Source organism: Euprymna scolopes, chromosome 7, assembly GCF_053919585.1.
Source record: "Euprymna scolopes isolate OS-2025 chromosome 7, ASM5391958v1, whole genome shotgun sequence".
In the NCBI taxonomy this organism is placed as follows: Eukaryota; Metazoa; Mollusca; class Cephalopoda; order Sepiida; family Sepiolidae; genus Euprymna; species Euprymna scolopes.
The window spans coordinates 23095615-23118068 of NC_136488.1; the positions used below are offsets into that span (position 1 = coordinate 23095615).

Sequence of the window (22454 nt, forward strand, 5' to 3'; positions counted from 1 at the left end):
ATACAGCTTCAACAGATCGCTAATTTTAATACATGGTTCATTCCTTGTTAGACCAGCCTGTCACAGATGAGTGATGCAAAGTAGTCTAAGAGACAACATAAGTAAAAATTTACTTAGTATGCCAACACAAAGATCTGACAGATTTATGAGCTCAAAACTTATAGAATTTCTAGTAGTTTCAGTTTCCTTGAATTTATATGATGTTCTTTCTATATTTGTTTTGTTTCATGTAGTGTTACCTGATTGTGTGGGTTGGTTTTTGCACTCAAAGATTTTCTTTAATATTTATTACTATTTTTTTCACTGTGAATAGTTGACATATTTCTATAATTTCTTTTGTTGGTAATTTCTAGGGCATGGATTCAATTGGAACTGCGTTGGCTCAATCCAAGTCGAGCAGCCCTTTCGGAGCAGCAGCGGCTCAAGACAATGTGGATCCGTGGAATAGCAACAGCCGACCTGCAGTGACCGGCCAGATTTCTAGCCCCCTCCTGCAACCACCTCCACCTGTTGTTCGTTCCAATTCTTCGGGTAATAGAATTCCTGTTCGTGGGACATTCTCTTTGCCAATTGTTGGTGGTGGCCAGCAGTCTCCGGTCAGTCCCATCAGCCCACAAGTGGCTGCAGCAGCATTTCCGATGCCAGTTTCCAGTGCCTTTCCTCCAATGGCTTCTCCTGGAGCCGCCATGCCTTCTGAAATGTTTCCGGTCTCACCTGCAGCAGCTTCCACCGCTGCTGCATCACCCCCTTTCGTTCCCGCAGTTGTTGGTCATCAGATCATCATGCAATCGTCCCCAAAGGTTTGTGTGCATGTATATGATTTTTCTGTTTTGTTGCATATTATTTGTGTTGTGTCTGAACACCCCCACCATCATGGTGAAAGCTACCAATATTATTTGCCTTTTTCATGGGTCACAGTTCAAGCTCTTTTTCTCAGTTAGCTGGTACATTTATAAAGAAAGAGATTGTTGTTTTAATTTGTTCTTGAGTGTAGAATTATTCTTGTCATAAATAAATGATTTAAAAAGCTGTTGTTTCACAATGTTTTGAAACGTCATGAAATAAAAACTAAGAAAGATGGGGATAATAATCCGAAATAAATAAATTAATAAATAATACTCATCTTCATAATGAATTCCAGTTAAATAATATACAGATTTAAAAAGTGACCACAAAAAAGTAAGGTGCTTATTCAGATTAGCACTTATGGCGGCAATTAAAAGTAAAGAAAATACAGAAAAATCTGTATGATGTATGTACGAGTCATGGAACGCAGATGAAATATTCCAAAAATCACAATTTGATTTAATAGTTTTTTTTATTTTTAATTCATTCAAGAAAATCAAATTTTATTCTGTGTTGGTGGAGGGTGGAGTGTAGCGGCAATAGTAAAATCAAGGGCAGACAACCGATTTTCAGCTAAAATTGCACAAAAAAAAAGACAAAATAAGGGAATAGAGTTACGGGGCTGCTAAAAGTAAACCTAACGTTCATTTCTACTCTGAAGAATTCAAAGAGATTCAGTTTATTTTATGAAGCATTTCTAGTATCTGATTGGTTTGTTCTTATCATCCCTGGTTATAAATAGAATTGTCCAAATATTTGTGATCATATCCTCTTAATATGCCAAAAAATATTGTAACACTTATGTATTTTATGTATTTTGACTATGGATATTTATTTCCTTTACTAAAAGTGAAACAAGATTGGATGTGCAACAACTTCTGGAATGCCCCATGGAAGTCCTTTTTTGTCAGTAACCCTTGTCACAGCCTCTTTCATCTCCTCAATTATCTCATAACAATAGCCCCTAAGGTTTTCCTTGAGGTTAGGGAATAACCAAAAGTCACAGGGAGCAAGGTTTGAACTATAGGGAGGGTGAGGAACTGTTTTGATGCCCATTTTGGTTAAATAGTCTGTGACAAGGATGGAGTTGTAGATTGGTGCATTCACACACATTTTCCGCGTCTCCAGTTCCTCACGAATAATTGTGTGTACAATTCCAACACTGACATCAAACTGTGTACTTATTGTCTGTATAGACACATGACGGCTGTTATCCATAAAATTCTTTATTTGGCCAATCGACTCTGATGTTCTGACTTCCTTACTCCTCCCACACTTCTCATCATCCCTCAGACTCGCCGCCTTCCTTGTATCTCTTATGCCACTCAAAAACTGATACTTGATTCATGCAAGATGGTCCAAAAGCAGTCTGAAGCATTTCATATATTTCTGTGGCATTTTTCCAAGTTTTAAACAGAATTTTATTGCATATCGTTCTTCTACTGTCCTCATGTCCAGATTACATTTTTGAAATTCACCGTTTGTGACAATCAGGCTTTAGTAGGGTGTATTCCAATTCCTGCTGTTGCTGTTCATTTGAATCTAAAATCATAAAAATTGGTCAGTTATTTCATAAGATGTATAGCAATAACACACTGAATTTTCAAGAGTCTACAACAATTTTAATGCCTGTACAAAAGAATCTGTAAACTTATTTAAGGCACATCATAACTTTTACAACTACTGTTATTAAAACAAAGATGACAGCAACAAGAAAGAAGAGGAGAGATCAAACTACTGCTACATGTCAACTATCCAACAAGATTCCAGCTGCCTATGCAATCAACCATTGCTCGGAAAATCCTCTGAGATCAAAGAACTGGTCTACCATTGTGCTACAAACTTTACTTCTAATTGCAACACACTGATTTTAAGAATCCAGCTCTATCAGGACTTTACATCACATATGATGCAATACCTTGCTATAGCTACATACTTAAAAAATGGAGTTGTTAAACCGTACATAGTGATATGGGACAAGGAGGAGAGAGTAGCAACCTTAGTTGAAGTCAGTGTTTCTAATGATGTTGGCATAAACAGACCTGAGAGAGAGAAGATCACTAAATACTAATGTACGACATGAAAAGAAGTTGGAATCTTAGGAAGATCTTCATCACTTCAATAATCATAGGAAATTACCAAACTCATGAAAAATGATTTCAAAAACTACCTGGCAAATATATATATATATATATATATATATATATATATATATATATATATATATATATTGTGTGTGCTAAATTTCAATGATCACATCTTTTATTCAAGTTTTTCTTTTAAAAATCCAAAAATATGATGCACTTTATGGCCGCTTCGTTTATACATACATATCTCTATTATTATATAAAAGTCATTTTGTGTGCATGTGTAAGTTCCTTCCTCATAGGTTCTGAAATGGTAAATTTATCTTTTGCAAATTTCACACAAAGGTAATTTATGTCTGGCAGTGTTCTTAGATAAGTTTTGTACAGAGATTCGCCCAATAACTATCGAAAATCGAAAAAATCCGATCCTAAGAATAGTCTTTCTTTCTTATAAATAAAAAATTAATTTTTACAGGGAAATATTTTAGGTTGCACCGGCAAGGGAGATAATATTTCAACAAATAATTTCTTCTCAGAAAAAAACAGAATTGACATCCAGAAATATAGCTCAGTGGTAGCGCATTTGACTACGAATCGAATGATCCAATGTTCAAGCCTGGGTGTACATCATTTTATTTTGATGTTTTTCTTATTAAAGAGACCAATTTACGATAAAAGAAGAGGTACCATTTAAAATCATTTCTTTGTTTGCTGAAAACTCACTTCTGATTAATGTTTCAAACTAAACATTAATCAGAAGTGAGTTTTCAGGCATTCATCGTCAAGCCCAAATATCATCTGATGTGATATTGTAAACAAACTCAGATGGAATTTGATGAACTACATTTATCATTATTATTTATTTTATTTTCTAATTTTTATGCGAATTAGTCCACCAGGCAAAGTATTCCTCGTAATATATCATATTCAATAGAGGATTGATTCTATAATAATACATACGCAATCTGCATAAATTAAAATATCATGTTTAAGCATATTGTATGACCAGGTAATGCTGGGCATCCAGCTAGTGAATGTCTTTTGGGGAAATCTGCTTTTGCAATTTCACTCATGTATACCAATCCTTTTTGTTTAGAAGCTCTATGCTTGTTGAATTTAATAACAGAGCATATATAAATGAATAACAATATTAGGTTTTATTTATCTAAACAATTAGTTTATTCAACATATCAAAACTTTGGTACATTTTACAGACCTGTTTTGTTTACACAAAACAATCAATATTTTTATGTCATTATTGAATTTTTCCTTACATATACTCATCAAAAAACAATCCAGAAACTTTTATTAGAAAGAAATAAGCATGACCATGTAATGTTGGAAATAAAGCGTATAGAAAAATTCACATTGCCTGTTTATTTAGGTTGCCATCTTTGTTTTAAGGGTAAAAGCTATTTATATTTTTTTAATTTTCATATGGGTTTAAATTATATATTTCTAACTGGTTTTAATCTACAGAAAGATTTTATATAAAAAGAATGTTATTCTATTTGAACTAATGATTATTATCTATTGTACGTTAACTGAAGTTATATCTATGAGGTTTTCTGTACAAAACTGATTTTCTGCATTTTCATATTTAGGAGCGACCATCTTACTTTTATGGGGATGCTATCATAGCATTAATTTTCATATCAACTTAAATCGTTAAGAATTTTCCTATTAATACAGGGTTTAATATTCAAATAAATACATATTGTCTATTATAAGCTAGTTAGGGCTACACAACTATGACATTTTTGACCAGGTTTCTTACTCATAATATAATGACGTCAGATATCTTTATTTGTTCATTTATTTTTTTATGTATTGCGTGATTTTTTTTTTTTAATTTCACACAAATTTACTTTATGTGCCTGGGAGTGTTCTTAGATAGGTTTTTATTAGAATGTCTCCGATAAGTATCAATAATGGGGAAAAAAATCTGATTAAAGAAGGAACAGTGCGATTTTGACCAAAGTTAATATTATTATACAGCCTAACATCAAAAATACATTTGAGAAGTTTTATCACATACAGTCAGGCAAACAGGAAGCAAGGAGAGAATTCCAAAGTTTAGCAATCTGATCAAAAAAGCTATTAGAGTAGAAAGCTTTCCAGCATCTAGATACCTTAATAGTGAAGAGGTGGGGGTTTTATTGCTAGACAAGTTTGTTGGAAGGACACAAGTGCAATGAGTTCATCAGAGCACATTCTATTAAAGTATTTGTAAAACAGGCATAGGGATGCAAGATTGCAGTGATGGGACAGAGATTGGAGCTTCATTGCTAGTGCAGGATCTATTCGGTTGAAGTCACTTTTTTGGACCCTGTCATAGAGGGAAAGACTAATGGTAGATTCACCAGCCCAGATGTGGTAGCAATACTCCATGCAGGGCGAATGGTGGCTTTGTAGGGATACAGAATGCTCTCAGGTGTGAGTTATTTTCTAGCATGATAGAGGGAGCCCACTTTCATTGCAATGTTCTCAATGTATTTTTTCTGATTCATCTTGCCTATGAATGTTAAACTGAGGAGTTTTAAGGATGAGCTCTCAGATAGGGTGTTATTTGTCATGGATATCACTAGTTGAGAAGGTTCCTTGTAATTGTTCGGAGAAAGAAGCTTAGTTTTAGCAACATTAAATGTTACCATCCATTTACAGTCCTATTCCACTACAGACTGAGAGTTGTTTTCTAAGTTTCTGCCATTGCCTTAGATATGTGTACATTTGTTTTTCCCTCATGCCTATTATAGAGCATTGTATCATGAGCAAATGTATACCCATCTCAAACAAAATAACTCTTAAAATGTAATACTTTATTCTTCATTGCAGGTGCCTGCGGGTCCAAGCTGTGCCCTTCCAATAGTAACTGATCCTTTTGGTGACAATCTTTTCACTTCGACTACAGCAACACAATCTTCCATGATGACGGTACCGATGCCTGTCTCTCAACCATTTGTTGTACAACCGTCGATGCAGTCGCCCTTCCCAGGATTTTCTCCACAGGGAGGGACGCCTCCAACATTTCTCTCAGACTCCCCCTCGGGTAGCAGCTATGGCAGTAGCCCAAGCAAGTTTGATGCCTTTTCTGCTGACAACACTTTCAGCAGCCTCAGTCCGAGTGGCTTCAGTTCTGGCATCACACAGCAACAACAACAAACATTTGGAAATGTATTTCAAGAACAGGCTCTACCCAACCCACCGAGTATTACTGCTGCCACTGCCGCCATAAATATTTCTCCTGGTGCTGCAGTTTCAGAAGAAGTTGTGACTGCACCACCTACCACAGCTGGTACTGGTCTCTCACAAAATCCAAATCTGTTTGACGATCTGTGCAGTTTTGGAAGTAAACAGCCATATAAAAAACCTGCAGAACTTTTTCCCCGCTTGGAACCTCCTGTTAAGAAAATAAACGAACTCAGAGAGGAAAAAGAAAAAGAGAGGAAACAACAACAAAATGCAGTTATGTCCGCAGGAACAGTGGGTACTCCATCGCCTTTACCAAATGATGTCTTTAATGCGAGTCCATTTTACCAGGCAAGTGATGCTTCGATTCCTTCTGCTGGTCCATCTGATGAACTGCTTTGCGATCCAAAACGGCTTCCGGAACCCTCCAGATCTCCCTTGTTACCACCAGCAGACCCTGCTTTTTGTCCAGAAAATTCTGGGAAACGCTCTTCTCGATCATCAGGCATTTTCAGTTTCAGCGGAAACCACTCGACTGAGGTGACTTATGCTGTTACTACACCTGAGCCATCTGAGATTGAATTCAATTATCCAGCTCCAACCCACCCTCCACCTCCACTGCCACCATCTGTTGTGATGGCTCCCAGTCCCAATCCCGAATCTAGCCCACTTTCTTCTTCTTCCTCTGCCCCTGACCAAAAATCAACTGCCCTGTCTGATGACGACGAAGACTTTAACTTGCCAGCTCCTGCTGTTCCCCCTCCACCATTGCCATCAGAAACATTTCTCAGTTTGGCCTCACAGGCACCAGTCCCTCCTCCCAGACCCCGACCGTCAGAAATTTTAAAACTGCCAAAGCCTCCCCCAACAAAGCCACGTCGGAATTTGTCTTCCAGCTCGAGCCTGCAGAGTATGGGCAAGTCCAATTCGCCCGTGCCATCGACCGTCTCTCAGGATGGCATGACACAGGCAGACAGTGGCCTTGCTGGCAGTTCCGTTTTCTCACCTTCCTCACCGGCCTCAGATATTTCTAATCTGAGCCACTCTTCTTTCGCATGGGCTGAGAGTACCAAATTTGACAGTGCATTCCACGCCTCGTCTGTATCTCCCGGTCTCAGTCTAGATAACAACAATGTCACGAACAATAATTCTCCACATCCATGGTCGATATTTACAGAAAATGGGAACTCTTATTCACCCAGTAGCAATCGAAGTTTATCCAGTGGTCGGGACTTCTTCGCTACAACTTCTACAGCAACGCAAGTGAGCAGAATAAGTTCTTGGCCAGACAACAATCCATTTGTAGTCAAAACAATTCAAAGTCCCACGTTGACCAATGATACAGTGTCTCCCTCACCAAAAAGCATAACTGTAGACTTTGCGGATGCTTTCCCTGCATTCACTATAAAATCTGACCCTTTTGCTCCAAACTCGAGTAAGACAAGCTCAGATTTTGCCGAATCTCCCCCACCAGATCCATTCACAACTATTTCCTCAAACTCCAGTTCAGGTAGCAATCCTGTTCATGATGACGACTCCTTTGTGGTTCCTGCTCCCCTCAAACAAAAGACAGATAAGATTGATAATGACCCGTTTACTTTACCTGCTCTTGCTAAGTTGCGTTCCACCTCCGCTCTCCCTGAAGACCCTTTTATTATTCCCTCGCAAACTAAACCGCAGCTTAACAACAACAACAACCCTTCTGATGATCCCTTCATTCTTCCTTCATTAACGACCCCCAAGTCTGAAACCGATCAGGCTGAAAATCCCTTTGTGATCCCTCGCAGTACAAATCTGCAACTAGACAATGTATTAACTGACCCCTTTGTTAACCCCATGGAAACAAAACAGGAAATTGATCAGACACAGGCTGATCCATTTGTGTCCCCAAGTGTTTTACCGCCTAATGGTACACGGACAGATCCTTTTGAAGCTTTTAGCCAATGGTCAACCCCTTCCAGTGTGAATGTTAGCACGGCAAATGGATGTAGAAAATTCTCCTGGGAGACATCCTTCGAAACGGTAAGTTCTTCACTCAACGGAATCCACAAGTATAATATGTAACAGTATTAAAAACAAAAGACAAGCTTAAATTGCCAAGAGGGTTGTCGGACTTGAAAAAAAACAGGTTATTGTTAAGATTTATCAACCGACCTACACAGGTAAAAATATATGAGGAGTTTCTTTCAATGGTCAGGGTTATCTACACAACATCCTATGAATATCATCCACCTTTCATGTGTCGTGAGTTATTCTTTTACTTGCTATACCTATCCAACATTGCATATTGTTTTGCTTTTCTTATTTCAAACTATAGCGTTTTTTTTATTTCCATTTTGTTTTTATTTTTTTACAATCAAAGAGAAGTAATTCTGTGTTTAATACAAAGAGTTACATCCCTTAGGTTTAAAATGGCGGCTACCTGATAGTTTACCAAATCTTTTTACGTGTTTTATACAGCAAGGACACATCACACGTCACAGAATAGGTATTGTGCCTCGTCATTTTGGGGTCATTTTGACCCAAAAATGAAGTCAATGTGCAGTACAATAGAAAAATATTCCCTTATGTTTTTCATATAAATCTGTGGTGGTTGTTCAGAATTCCTATTATATTAAAAACAAAAAGTACAGAAAAAACATTTATGATGTACGTCCTCATGAGAGAACGAAAAGGTCATATTCCAAAAATTATGTAAATTGATCAAGTAGTTTTATTTTTATAAAAAAATTATTTTTAAACTAAAATTGTTTTAAAATGATTAATAAGAAACAAGGCCGATCTCGCAAGTTTGAATTATCGGGGAATTATCTGCCCTTATTTCTTCAAGATGATGACATGAGATGGTCCCTGTTTGCTTACTCATAAAATTTTATTATTATAGTTATTTTTGTTCCGTCAGAGGTATATACAGATATTTTATTTTTGTTTTTGAATCTAAGGTGAATTCTAGACAAGCTCCAAATCTATTTTTTTGTTTTCTGTCAACAAGCAAGATTATGTCCAGATGACTCAGCAAATTTCTAGGATAAATGCTTTTATTAAAGGCAGCACATAAGTTACAGAATAACCCACTACATTCCAATGTGGAGCTAGGTATTTTTTAACACAGTACATTTTTAGACCCCACTTTTTTTCTTTTTTTTTTTAATTAAACAAGTAATTTTCCAGATTTTTTTTAGTGAGATGGGGACATTAAAAAGGCAAAAATAAAGAAAAATCTATATGATGTACATGTTCATGACAAAATAAAAATATTATATTCTAAAATTCACATAAATTGATCAAGTAGTTTTGTTTTTATAAAGAAAATCATTTTTAAGTGATTAATGGGAATTCGTGGGCATTACAGCATAATTTTAGTATAAATTTTTCAAAATGGCACGTGTGACAGTTACTTTTCAGATACTCATAAAATTTTAGTTTTTTTATTTATTTTTTTTTTTTTTTTACATAGGCATCACCACATTATCAAGGCGCAGAGGCCACTCAAGGATAAGGGTTAAAGAGTGTACAGTAGAAATTGGACAATATAGTAATCATTAGTAATGAAAATTTGGTAAATTTGATAACTTATATGGAACGGCTCATCAAGAACTTATTTACTTTAGACTTGAACACAACCATATTGTAGTCAGCCGGCAAGCAGGAAAACGGAAGACAATTCCACAGGCGTGCAGTTCTAAGAAAGAAGCTTTGTTCATGGAATCTACGTTTAGGTTTAGGCACAGATAAAGAGTGGGGGGAATTATTGATAGTGTTTACAGCTAGACGAGTGTTTCTTGTGAAAGTTTGGCGAGGGGAGACAATAGACTGAAGCTCAGTCGAACACTTTCCATGAAAATAACGATACATCAGAGACAAACTCGCAACATCTCTTCTGTGAGATAGAGGTTGCAAGGAGGAGAAAAGGACATCTCCTACGAGGCTACGAAGTCTATTTTGAACTCTATCAAGGCAGGACAAGTCCTTTCTAGCAGCTCCTGCCCAGATGTGGCAACAGTATTCCATCCTTGGACATACCTGGCTCTTATATAGATAGAGAATAGCATCAGCAGTGAGATATTTACTGGATCGATAGAAAGATCCCACCATTTTTCCAGCGGCCTTGGCAACAGATTTGATGTACATGTTCCATTTAAGATCAGGAGTAATGGTCAAGCCCAGAAGCTTGTCAAAACTTGAGGCCTCCTGAAGACGAGAGCCATTCATTTCAGTTGATGCCAAATGTGGATTAGAATGTTGATGATGTAAAGAGAGAAGCTTGGTTTTAGATGCATTAAAAGTAACCAGACACTCCTTTCCCCATTGTACTACGTGCTCAAGATCAGAGGAGAGAGAATTGGAGAGAACTTGGTCGTTTACTGTCTTAGATGTGCTACCATAAATGGTAGTGTCGTCAGCATAAATGTCTACAAATGATGTAAGGATGTGATTTGGAAGATCATTAATGTAGATCAGGAAAAGAGTTGGGCCCAGGATGGACCCCTGAGAGACACCGGCATTAATACTGTGAGCTTCTGATTTTTGCCCCTCAACTACTACTCTTATGAACCTATCAGAAAGAAATGATTTAATAATTGAGAAGACTTTTCCAGCTATACCATAGCTAGTGATCTTATGAAGTAAACCTTTATGCCATACCCTATCAAAGGCTTTAGATATGTCAAGAGCAATTGCCCTAGAAAGATTGCCACCGTCGAGAGATTCGTTAATCCTATGCGATATAACTGTAAGCACATCTTCTGTAGATCTAGCAGAACGGAAACCATATTGAGTGTCACTAAGAAGGTTATTTTTGTTGAGATGGTTGATTACTTCTGTATTTAACACAGATTCTAGCAACTTACTCATGACGCACAAGAGACTTATTGGCCTGTACTGAGAGGGGGATGAGCAATCACCTGAATTCTTAAATACAGGGCATACTGATGAGATTTTCCAGGGTGATGGGAAACTATTCTCCTTAAGACAACGTTTAAACAGTTTTGTAAGTATGGGCGCTAGTTCAGGTTGAAGTTTTTTGAGTACTATGATTGGAATACCGTCAGGGCCAGTTGCTTTACTGGAATCAAGGTTTTTGATTAGCTTGGCAACATCACGTACAGATATACGTATATCACATAGTGTGTTTTCTGATACAGGAGGAAATATTGGGGGTTGGCGGCCTTGGTTGCAAAGGGTAGAATTAGCTGCAAAGTTCTTGACAAAGAGTTTGGCTTTGTCTGATGCTGACGAGATTACCTCAGGTCCATTGATAATAGTTGGGATGGAGCACACGCTTCTGTTCAGGATTCTGTTTGCTATTTGCCAAAACTGGTGGGAACCAAGCCGCTGCTCAGCTACTTTGGACTTAACAGATTGAGCATACAACTCTCTTGCGTTCCTTTTTACTTTCTTACAATGGTTGCTGGCAGTCCTGAAAACGGCTTTAGTTTCCATACATCTATTACGTTTGAAGCAGTGGAAAAAGTGATTTCTGTGTGCAATGGCACATTCTGGAGAGAACCATGGCTGGCTGTTAGGTTTTTGCTGAAACTTTTTAGAGGGTATGAAATGGTCAATACCTACAATTAAGCATTCAGTCAGGTCTAATACTATAGAGGACACATCCTTTTTAAACATGGAATGCAGAGGTAGATCAGATATAAATGTACGGAAGCTATCCCAGTCAGCCTTAGTGTATCGATATACTGTACGATGGAGAGGTACGTCTGGGGACTTATTACATTTCATTTTTATCTTAATTGATACAACAGAGTGGTCGGAAGATCCAAGAGGCGACAGAACAGAAACTGAACATAGTTCAGGGCAAGTTGTGAGAAAAAGGTCTAGTAGGCTCGCATACTGGCCGTCATTGTCGGGCACACGGGTGGGTTCCTGAACAATCTGAGTGAGGTCATAGGCAATGGAGAAATCATGACAGAACCTCCCCTCATCATCGGTCTTGTTTGAGTGGGTCAACCATTCGACGTTGTGAACATTGAAGTCTCCACATACGTGAATGTTAGCTGAAGGATAAGCAGATAGGACTTGGTCAATTTTCTCAGATATGCTTTGAAAGATAGTAACTCCGCTGTTGTGGGGGCGATAGAGAGTAAATATAAATGCAGTAGTGTGAGCTAAAGCAACCCGGAAGCACATATAAGGTAAGTTAGGATCTTCCCTGGAGATGTCCCTCCCACATGGAAAGCTATCTTTAATATAGGCACATATTCCATGCCCATGGCGATCTTGGGGGTCAGATTTAGAAGTTAAGTTAGAGTATCCTGTAATTGCAAACTCTTCTAAGGAAATAGCCTGTCCAATGCCAGTTTCACTTAAAAATAAAAGGTCTGGTTTAGCCTCCTGTAATTGGGTTTCAACCTCTGGAAGGTTAGAACGTAGACCCCTGATGTTGGAGAAGAAGACATGGTAGTAGGGGTCTACGTTGGAAGTTGGAGAACCGGGTTTAATCGTGTATTTTTTCTTGAAACTTGTCATGATGAAATTTTGGAATTTGTGGACTAGGTCGTCAGATTTACTTAGAGCAGGACAGAGAGGGGAAACTAAGAGAGAAAAAGAAACGAAGAATTTTTTTTTTTTTTGTAGCTAAAAATAAAACTACTTGATTTAAAAATAAAGCTACTTGATCAATTTACGTGATTTTTGGAATATGATATTTTCATTTTGTCACAAGTAGGTATATTATGCAAATTTTTCTTTATTTTTGTTTTTTTTTAATATAAGGGAGTTCTGGATATGCACCAGTAGTCTGAAAAATCCAAATAATAAAAAGAACCTTTTTTGATATATATTTGTATTAAATGCTCTAATTTAGTTATGTAATATTATTTGTTATTTTTTATTTTATTAGGACTAAACGGCAAAATAAGAGCAAAGCAAGAATTAGATTTCACATTCCATGAGCCATGTCTGTATAAAGAGGAAAAAATTGCTGTTTCCTGGACAAGCTCGTTTCGAATGGATGAAACGCGGATATTTTCAATTCTCTCAGTGTATTCTTTATCATTCAACTGTGAATTTTGCCGTCTTAATAAGACCCTTATTCTAAAGTCATTTTTAGTCTTAATAAGTGAGGACTCATTGTAAAAGGAAAATAGTTACTTGTGAAATCGTTGATGCGATTTCCACATGGCTTCAGAAGCCAGTGGTAAATACTGGAACCCATATTGAATTCTATAATGCATTATGCACTTTATTATCATATTTATTTCTTGTAAGAATTATATTTCAGCAATAAATTCTTAACACTTAATAATCACCCTGTACATAATTAATAATCTTAAAAAGATTTTTTGTTCTTGTCCAAAATTCACCCTATATTAAAAAAAACAAAAATAAAGAAAAACCTGTATGATGTACATAATTATGATGAAACGAAAATATCATATTCCAAAAATTACATTGTTTGATTAAGTAGTTTTATTTTTAACGAAGAAAATCAAATTTCATGAGTATCAGAGATTTTTTTTTTTTAAATCTCAAACAAGGGAGATAACTCAAAAATAATTTTAAAATTGCAAGATTTATGTTGTAATGCTTACAAATTCCCATTAATCGCTTTAAAATGATTTTCTTAGTTAAAAATAAAATACTTGATCAATTTATGTGATTTTTCGAATATGATATTTTTGTTTCATTGTGGATATATACATCATACTGATTTTTCTTTATTTTTGTTTTTAATATAGGGGAAATTCTGGACAATTTTTTAATAACAAAAAAATATTAATTAATATCACAAATGGCATTGTGTTGAGATGGCAAAATTTCAGGATTTTTGAATTTTGCCTAAATTTAAACTTCATCACATTATCATAAATTGCATTAAATACATTTTCTTTTTAGTTACATGAGAATAAGTACATGCGTTTAATGATAAGAAGTTCAATACTGGATTGGTGGAAGAGATTCTGAATTTTAATGGCTTCTAGTTGAAGATGCAATATTTACCTCCCCTGTCAGTGTTGGAACATATATATATATATATATATATATATATATATATATATATATATATATGTGTGTGTGTGTGCATAAAGGAGTTTTTTTATATGTTTATTATTTCTTTTATTGGCTGTTAGAAATCCAAGAAACTTAAATAATGGTTGGTTTCATAGTATGAGTGTATTTGAGGGGAGGCTGATTGAATTAAAGAGGTCTGTTATCTCTTGGCAGATGTAATCACTCATCTAAGTGTTTTTCTAGTATTAATGCTTTTTCTTATGGGTTCAGACAAGACCTGAAGCCACTTGATGTAAGGAAATAAAAAAAACTATTTCTAGGTCAAAAACAGGCTTATAATAAGTATTATATGGATGGTTTTTGATTCAGAAAACAGCAACTCTTCCCCGTTTGTCAGAAACATCACTCGTAGAATGAGAGGACTAAAGGACATAATAAGAGAAGCGAAATATGAGAGTGCCAAAACTAAACTTAAAGGCACTTTCTAATCTTTTTAAATCTGTTTTACTTAATTCATTAACTGTTTTATTTGGGTTATTTATTGCTCGATGCAGTAATTTTAGGAAAGATTGTTATTTTTCAAGTTTTTCATATTTTCAGATATTTTTTTCAAAGCATTTGAATAAAAAATATTGTTTTGCAGCATGAATGATAAAACGGTCAATCTGATCATCAGTATGGAAATAGCCATGAAATGTTGGTGGCAATATTTTAAGAAGAAAGCGACTAGAAATTCAGGTTCTGGTCAAGAATCCTCCCTAACAAAAAATAAAGAAAAATTTGTATGATGTATGTACTCATGACAAAACGAAAATATCATATTCCAAAAATAATAAATTTGATCAAGTAGTTTTATCTTTAAATAAGAGAATCAAATTTTATAAGTAACCTAAGAGTGGCTGTCTTGTTGACCACTTTGAAAACACTCTAAAAAAACACAAAGCGAGATAACTCAACCAGTTCAAATTTGCAAGGTTTATATTGTAATGACTATGAATTCCCATTGATTGCTTAAAAATGATTTTTATAAAATAAAACTACTTGATGAATTTATGATTTTTGGAATATGATTTAGTTTTATCCCAGCTATGTACATTATGCAGATTTTTTCTTTGTTTTTGTATTTGAATATAGGGGGAATTCTGGACAAGATACAAAATTTCTCTGTGACCATACACCACTTCCAGACTCTGTTCATGGCATTATTCATCAGATCACAATTGGTGACATTAACCTGCTGCTGCATCTATGAAACAGGCAAGACAAACATACCAAGCAATATCTTGGAAGTATAATGATTGGCACATTGACGCTTACAGGGAGGAAAATTCATAATTAGAATCGCAATCATATATATCAGTCATGGAAGAGAAAGTGCAATCCAGTTGATTGCTGCAACAACAATTAGGCTGTTTTGTACTTCATCTCTGACAAGAATGATGAACTGAGTCAAGATGCTCTACCATGATTCAGACAGATCTGATCAGCTGCTGGAATATGAAAGGTTTTATCATACCAATGTACATCAAGCATCAGAGAAACAAAGTTTTTTTCATGTAACTTCTCAGTGTTGTCAAGGGTGCCATCACCAAGGATCTTAAATCACCTGTTCACTAAACACTTCTGTATGTGGACGATATCATGCTGGTTTCGATGAATGAAAATACTATCTACAGCAACAAATGCGATTCTGGAATGATTAGTTTAACTTGAGACTGAACACCAGGAAGATTGAGTATTTGATCAACAATAAAGATGAGCAAGGGAGGATCCAGGTTGATAGTTAGGATCTTCCCAAGGATGGGTGGTTTTGAATGTGTGACTATCGCTTGCCAGATTTCTCTACACCGTGGAGGCATTTCTAGAATAACTGTTATGCCCTGGCATGACAACCAGTTTCTCTGGGAGAATAAGCGATATAAATAGACATCCCTTTAGATTAAAAGGTTAATATGATATCTACTATGTCTGTCTGGTCTTGTGTTGAGTTTTCTGTGTCATTAATTCCCTCCTGAGAATTAATTATCTGGTCAGATTTTTGTTGCTGGAATTGGATGCTGTATAAAATAATCAAACAATGCATGTTTTCATAAAAATTTCTTTTTTATTTTTACATTTGAAGAAGCATTTTAAGAACTCGAGGGTTGAGCTGGCATGTGACTGTCCTCAATGAGTCAGACTTACAAACTGCTGGAAACTGACCATCGATCTGCCTTCAACAGTTTTCTGACATCAACTGATTTATAAATCTTACGATGTGGTGAAATACGAGAAATAGAAAGAGAGAGATAGAAAGATACATATTAAAAATAAAGAGACAAACGTTATAAATATCTTGGATCAGTTATCAACAGTGACAAATATCCTCAGCTAAATCAAAACAGTGTTTGAAACAACGTACTCCCACTGGAGTTCGCTGTGAACCAAGGGTTAATGATCGGATCGATGTAAGTGCAAAATCTACCAGACTGCTGCTTTATATAATTTTAAATGCTGGTTATCAACAAAAAAAACAAAAAACTATTAGTAAGGGAGACAAAAGTGAGGTTAACTTCTGGTCTCACCAAACTCAATTACATTTGAAATATCGATATTCACTATTATTACAAGGTTACGTTGATCTAAGAAAATTTGGAACTGATATAGACATGTACTACCCACAAACGGCAACAGTATGACAAGAACAGAAAAAAGGCAAAAGGAAAGCTGAAAGAAATTTGTCTCAAGATAGCTGAACTTTATCCTGACCAAGTTTTTGACCAGGTATAGTGGAGGGATAAACCTAAAATACAGTACAAATTGATGAGTATTTAGTTAGGCTGTTATGCTATAAACTAAAACAATCTATTTTAAGGCCATTTATTATGTAATCATTTGAGAATATTTTTTTATATTTCATATTCTTAATATTTTCATTTATCTGTATGATTTGAATTATTCAAACTATTCACGGTAGTCTAAAAAGTTCAGTTCATCCTGTCCCTTTAGCAGAGAAATATCTTAAAAGCATAATGTTTTATTGCCATGCTTAGGATAATGCTATTGATACTGGCCAGGCTCATCGTTGCTTAACTTTGGTAATCTAGTGAGAACCAGTGTGCAACATGATTATACCGTATTAATCTGATATATACCAGGGTAAAATTGCAGGCATAATTATTAAAGAGAGAAAATACATTGAAAGTCTAGTGAATATGCATGAACAATATGTAATTAAATATCACTTACATTTGTGTTGGTTGTTTTTTTTTCTGGGATTATTGGTAGCTGCTACTAAAAAAGATGTCTGATAGACGTAACATCAGGGTTTGAGAAAACCATTAAAAAATGTTAGCAAGTTGGACACGTCTGGCCTTGAAGGACCAGCCAGAAATAGGATAAGATCTCATTCCAATTTTACATGAGTAGACAAATTTGTTTTCACTTTTAAATGGGAGAACACATTCAAGGAGGATAACTCTGATGTTAATCCAAGGGAGATTAATCTGAGGCAACAAGAATAAAAATACTGTTATCTTGTAAAATTAATTAACACTTGTCTAATGATTATATTTTCTCACACAACTTTTATAACATAAAATTTATCGGTAAATGTTATTTGCTGCTGTTATAATTCAAGAATGAATTTCAGAGAAACAAATTTTTTTTTTCAGTTATCTTTGGATGCATATATGTCACAAAATGAAGGAAATTAACATAATTATGTAAATATAAATATTACAAGTTTTTTTTATCTTCAAGCACATATTTTTATCCAGTCTATCATCATCATCATTGCCGATTTGGTCTTGTAAAATTGCCAACTTGTTTCTTTCAGTAATTTTTATTTTTATTTTTTTATTTTAAGTCATCTAAAAGTATAAGATTTTTCACCATGATAAAAATGAAAAAGAAAAAAGAAAATCAAAGAAAATACACTTAAGTACCGAACCTTCATGGCCTCTCATCAACTTTTGAGGAATTGTAAAAAAATATTTTTGTAAGACGGTAAACTCTTTCTCTACTATAGTTTTCTTTCTTCTGATCCTTGTACGTGTTCTACTCATGATAACACGCATACAAAAATATTTTATGAGTATCAGAAGAGCGCCTATCTTGTCTGCTATTTTGAAAATCTAATTAACAAAAACAATGGGAGATAATTCAATAATTCAAACTTGCCGGATTTATGCTATTGCTTAAAATTGATTTTCTTTATAAAAATAAAATTACTTGATCAACTTATGTAATTTTTTGAAAATGATATTTTCGTTTCATCATGGGTATATACATCATACAGATTTGTTTTAAATTTTGTTTTTAATACAGGGTAATTCTGGACAAGAACCAAAAGATCTAATAAAATCTCACAAAGTGTTGCATTCAATGTAGAAAATGGTGTGAAATATTGAGATTGGAAGACATACAGAGAAGAGTGAAAGACTTAAGATTAATTACAAGGAGAGATTGAAAAAATTGAGATTAACTACTTTACTAGAGAGAAAGCATAAATGTGAAAGAAGAATAGAAGCTGAATTGTCATTTGTCATGGAATTTTATCGCTGACAATGAAATAAACGGTTTCTTTTATTTGGTTGATTTAGTCTAAACTTACAAACACTTTTTCTTTTTTTTTTTAAATTCTAGTTAACAAATCTAAGAATTCTCAAAATTGTATTTTTGATTTGGATGACAATTTTCTTTTCAGTTTTGAAGAATTCCAGGGTCAAGTCAAGGAGTTGTTCAAGTTTCACGTAACATATTGGTGAAAGCAAAGCAAACATGATTTAATTTAACAGAAATAATGGAATAATAGTCTAAAATGCCCCCTGCTTATACAACCGGTTTGTGGGACTTGAATCATTGCTCGTTGGTAGGGAATGAAATATTTTTCTCAGTATAAAATAAATAAATGTTCAACTAATAAATATAATGTGATTTTTTAAAGGAACAATGTTTATCTTTTCTCACTTTCAAAACAGACATACTCTAAAAATTATAAACCTTTATTTTTATTTATTTATTTTTATTTTTTTACGGTAACAAACTTGGAAAATGAGGCGATGAAATACTTATTTTTCTCCATGAAAAGTTTGTTGAAGTCCAACATAAAACAAAAGAGTTATACAAAAATATGTAAGGAAATACTTAATCTGATATAAAAGGCTCAATTCAGTTTTGACTGACTATGGATACACACTGAAGTGTGAAATTTTTTAATGCAAGAGTTGCACAATCTCAATCACAGCTCTCCTAAGTTGGTATTGTTTTAATTCCAATTACAAGTAAAAATTCAGGACTAATGGAAACAATGCCGAGATAAGCGGAGAGCACATACAGCGCCTAGTATTCCTAAATGGTCACCTATCTGGTACTGGGCATCATTGCTTAACTTCAGTGATCTGGCGAGAACTGGCGTGTCAACATAATTATGCTGTATTAATCTCATAATTATTAAAGAGAGAAAAGACATTGACGGTCTAGTGAATATGCATGAACAATATGTAACCACATATCACTTATATTTGTGTTGGTCATATTTTTCTGGGATTATAGGTAGTTGCTACTAAAAAAATGATGGCTAACAACGATAATGTCAATGTGTGCTGGTATAATTCAAGAGAGATAACTCTGATATCGATCCAAGGGAGATTAATCTGGGGCAGCAAGGATAAAAATATTATTACATTATCTTGTAAAAAAAGGAGAATGAATGAACTAAGATTAGTTACAAGGCGAAATTAGTAAAGTAGTTCCATTTTAATTTTTCCAAAGAGAAAACACAAATATCAAAGAGTAGAAGTTGAATAATTGCCATTTGCGCATGCAATTTTATTGTTGACAATGAAATAAACTGTTTCTTTTATTCTTTTTTTTATAATAGATTTTTTAACTTGAAACGCTTTTTTTTTTTTTTTTTTAAATTCTGGCTAACAAATCTAAGAATTTTCAATACTTGTGCATTTTAGGTTTGAAGGACAATTTTTTTTTCTTTCAATTTTGAAGTCAAAGAGTAGTTAAAATTTCACTTAACATTAGAAAGTAAAAGAAACAGTAGGGGTGACAAATATCTTATTCATCTGCAAAAAAATAAATAAATAAAAAATAGTCTTCAGAAGCGGAAGTTGATTTAAGAAGCTGAAACACAGAATCCGAACCAAAAAATAACAAACTAAATAAAATAGGAATTGAAAAATGAAATTAATTCATTGTCATGTACAACATTGACAATAGTATGTTCATTTTAAATTAAAGTTTTCTGATATCTTTGTGGTGATTGTGCACTTATGTTACAGTGATATTTTTTTAGTATTTCAAGTTCATTTCAATCTATATGGTATCTTTTTATATTAAATTGTTAGGTGAAAGTACAGAATAGTTACAAAATACCCTCCCCACATTAAGAAGGGGTTTCTAAAAAATAACATTATTTCAGTACGGTAACATAGGTGCATAAGTAACTTTATTTTGAATAAAATAAATTAAAAAAATAAAAATTGCTGCAAAATAATGACTAAACTAAGAACTAGAAAATTGAATCGAAATGAAGAAAACATTGAACTAAAATAGTAAAGAAAAGAATAACAACACTTTAAATACAAATTGATGTGTATTTATTGAAAAATAAATTTTTTATGCTAGACATGTCACTAATTCATGGAATCAAACCCTACTGTATTAAGAGGCATAACTGAACGTTTCAATTGAAGTAAATTTAATGAAAATAAACTTGTAAAAAATGTCCATTTACAGATTAAATGCATTTTGGAGAAATTGTTGCAAAGAATTAAAAATATATCAATTCATTTTCCAGTTCCGGTTCAGTGTTTTGATTTCTTAAATCAACTTCAAGACCAACTATTTCGTTGGTAGTGATTCAGGCTGAATCACAACAAAAGTAAGCTATTTGTCACATTAACCAAATTAAGAATAACACAAAATAAAACATTATCTGAACATTTATTGAATTAAAATATTTTTTTTTAATTTTCATAAAATAATTAGAATTTTGAAATAAATTACTGCAAACATTTTTATTTGCATTTATATAAAAATGTGTACACACACAAAAAAAACAATTTTGAAAATATATGACTTTGAAAATGAACTTTCAAATGAACCGTCTCTCTAAAAAAAGAAAATTCTGAAATGAATGAAAGTTATTATATGAAAAATAAAATGACTTAAAAAAAATAAAATAAAATAACGAATTTTACAAAATTAAACTTTTCATAATAAATCAAAATTATCATTAAACGTAATAAAAAAGAACTTGAATTGTCTCCCCTTAGAATTCTTCAAAAAAATGAAAAAAAAAAATGTCCTAAACCAAATGCTGATTTTCTTCCAAAGCTGAAGTTTCATTAAAGTCATTTACATCAGAATATTAAACTTGATTCTTTATCATATATTGCAGAAATTGAAATCCCCCCCCTCTGCAAAATATTTACATCAGATACTCATCTAACTACAACTTTCCTTTAATCTCTATCAATGCCTAAAACAAAATAAAAATTCCATAAGCAAAGTTTTTCTAACATTGCCCATCTGTGAAACAGGGGAGAAATGCATAACTTGAAACAGAGCAGATATGCTAATGGATAATTTCTGACAAATCAAAACTGACAGCTCTACCTGGATTAAGTACATGGACAATCAATACCCTGGAGCAAGCAATGATTTTTTAAAACGATTAAGAAAACTACTAAAAGATTTGGAACCATATTTGATCTTTGTGTTTATTACAATTAATGATGGGACAATTCCAAAATTTTTCCAGATTCTAATACATTTATGGATTCTGATATGAAAATCGCCAAAAAGGTCAAATTTTGTTTGGAGGATAACGGGTAGCAGAGATTTTTTATCTAAATATAATTTTCTTTTTTAATTTCACAAACTTCTTAATATTTTTCCTTTATGGAATGCAGACAAAACTTTGATAAATTATAAATAAATTTTCATGTACAGTTTTAACTTGAGCCTTTTTTCCCCTATTTATCCATCTGTGCCATATTTTCATTTATTTTATTTTTTTCTAGTCATTTTTACCTAAATTCGTTATTATAACCTACAAATTTTGGTTTTACTGGTAGTTTAAACTCACCAAATATTTATCATAAGTATTAGTAATAGAAAATAAAGTTTAATCAATAAATCAAAGAATCGTTTTTGGAATCAGAAAGTAAATTTAAATTTCCAATCCAGAAGTTCTGAATTTTCCAATTCCTGATTCCAAGGAATAGTGCCAACACAAAAACTCAAATCACCAGCTGATCATGTGGAAAACGAAATAAAGATGGCCGGCTATTTTCAGAAGCAGAGATAACCGATGATAATGCATTAGGTATACAGATATAACCAATATAAAGAGTAGTGTTCTTC

General features: G+C 33.9%; 1 protein-coding gene across 7 annotated transcripts in view; it reads left to right on the forward strand.

Moving 5' to 3' along the window:
• The window catches only part of LOC145279635 (uncharacterized), a 396470-nt gene that overhangs the window by 363449 nt on the left and 10567 nt on the right, over positions 1-22454 (forward strand). For all 7 annotated transcript variants that reach the window (XM_080130859.1, XM_080130858.1, XM_080130861.1 and 4 more), the window contains 2 exons: positions 354-800; positions 5769-8144. In XM_080130859.1, the coding sequence (XP_079986985.1) occupies positions 354-800; positions 5769-8144 (2823 nt within the window). The remainder of the gene's footprint in view (positions 1-353; positions 801-5768; positions 8145-22454) is intronic.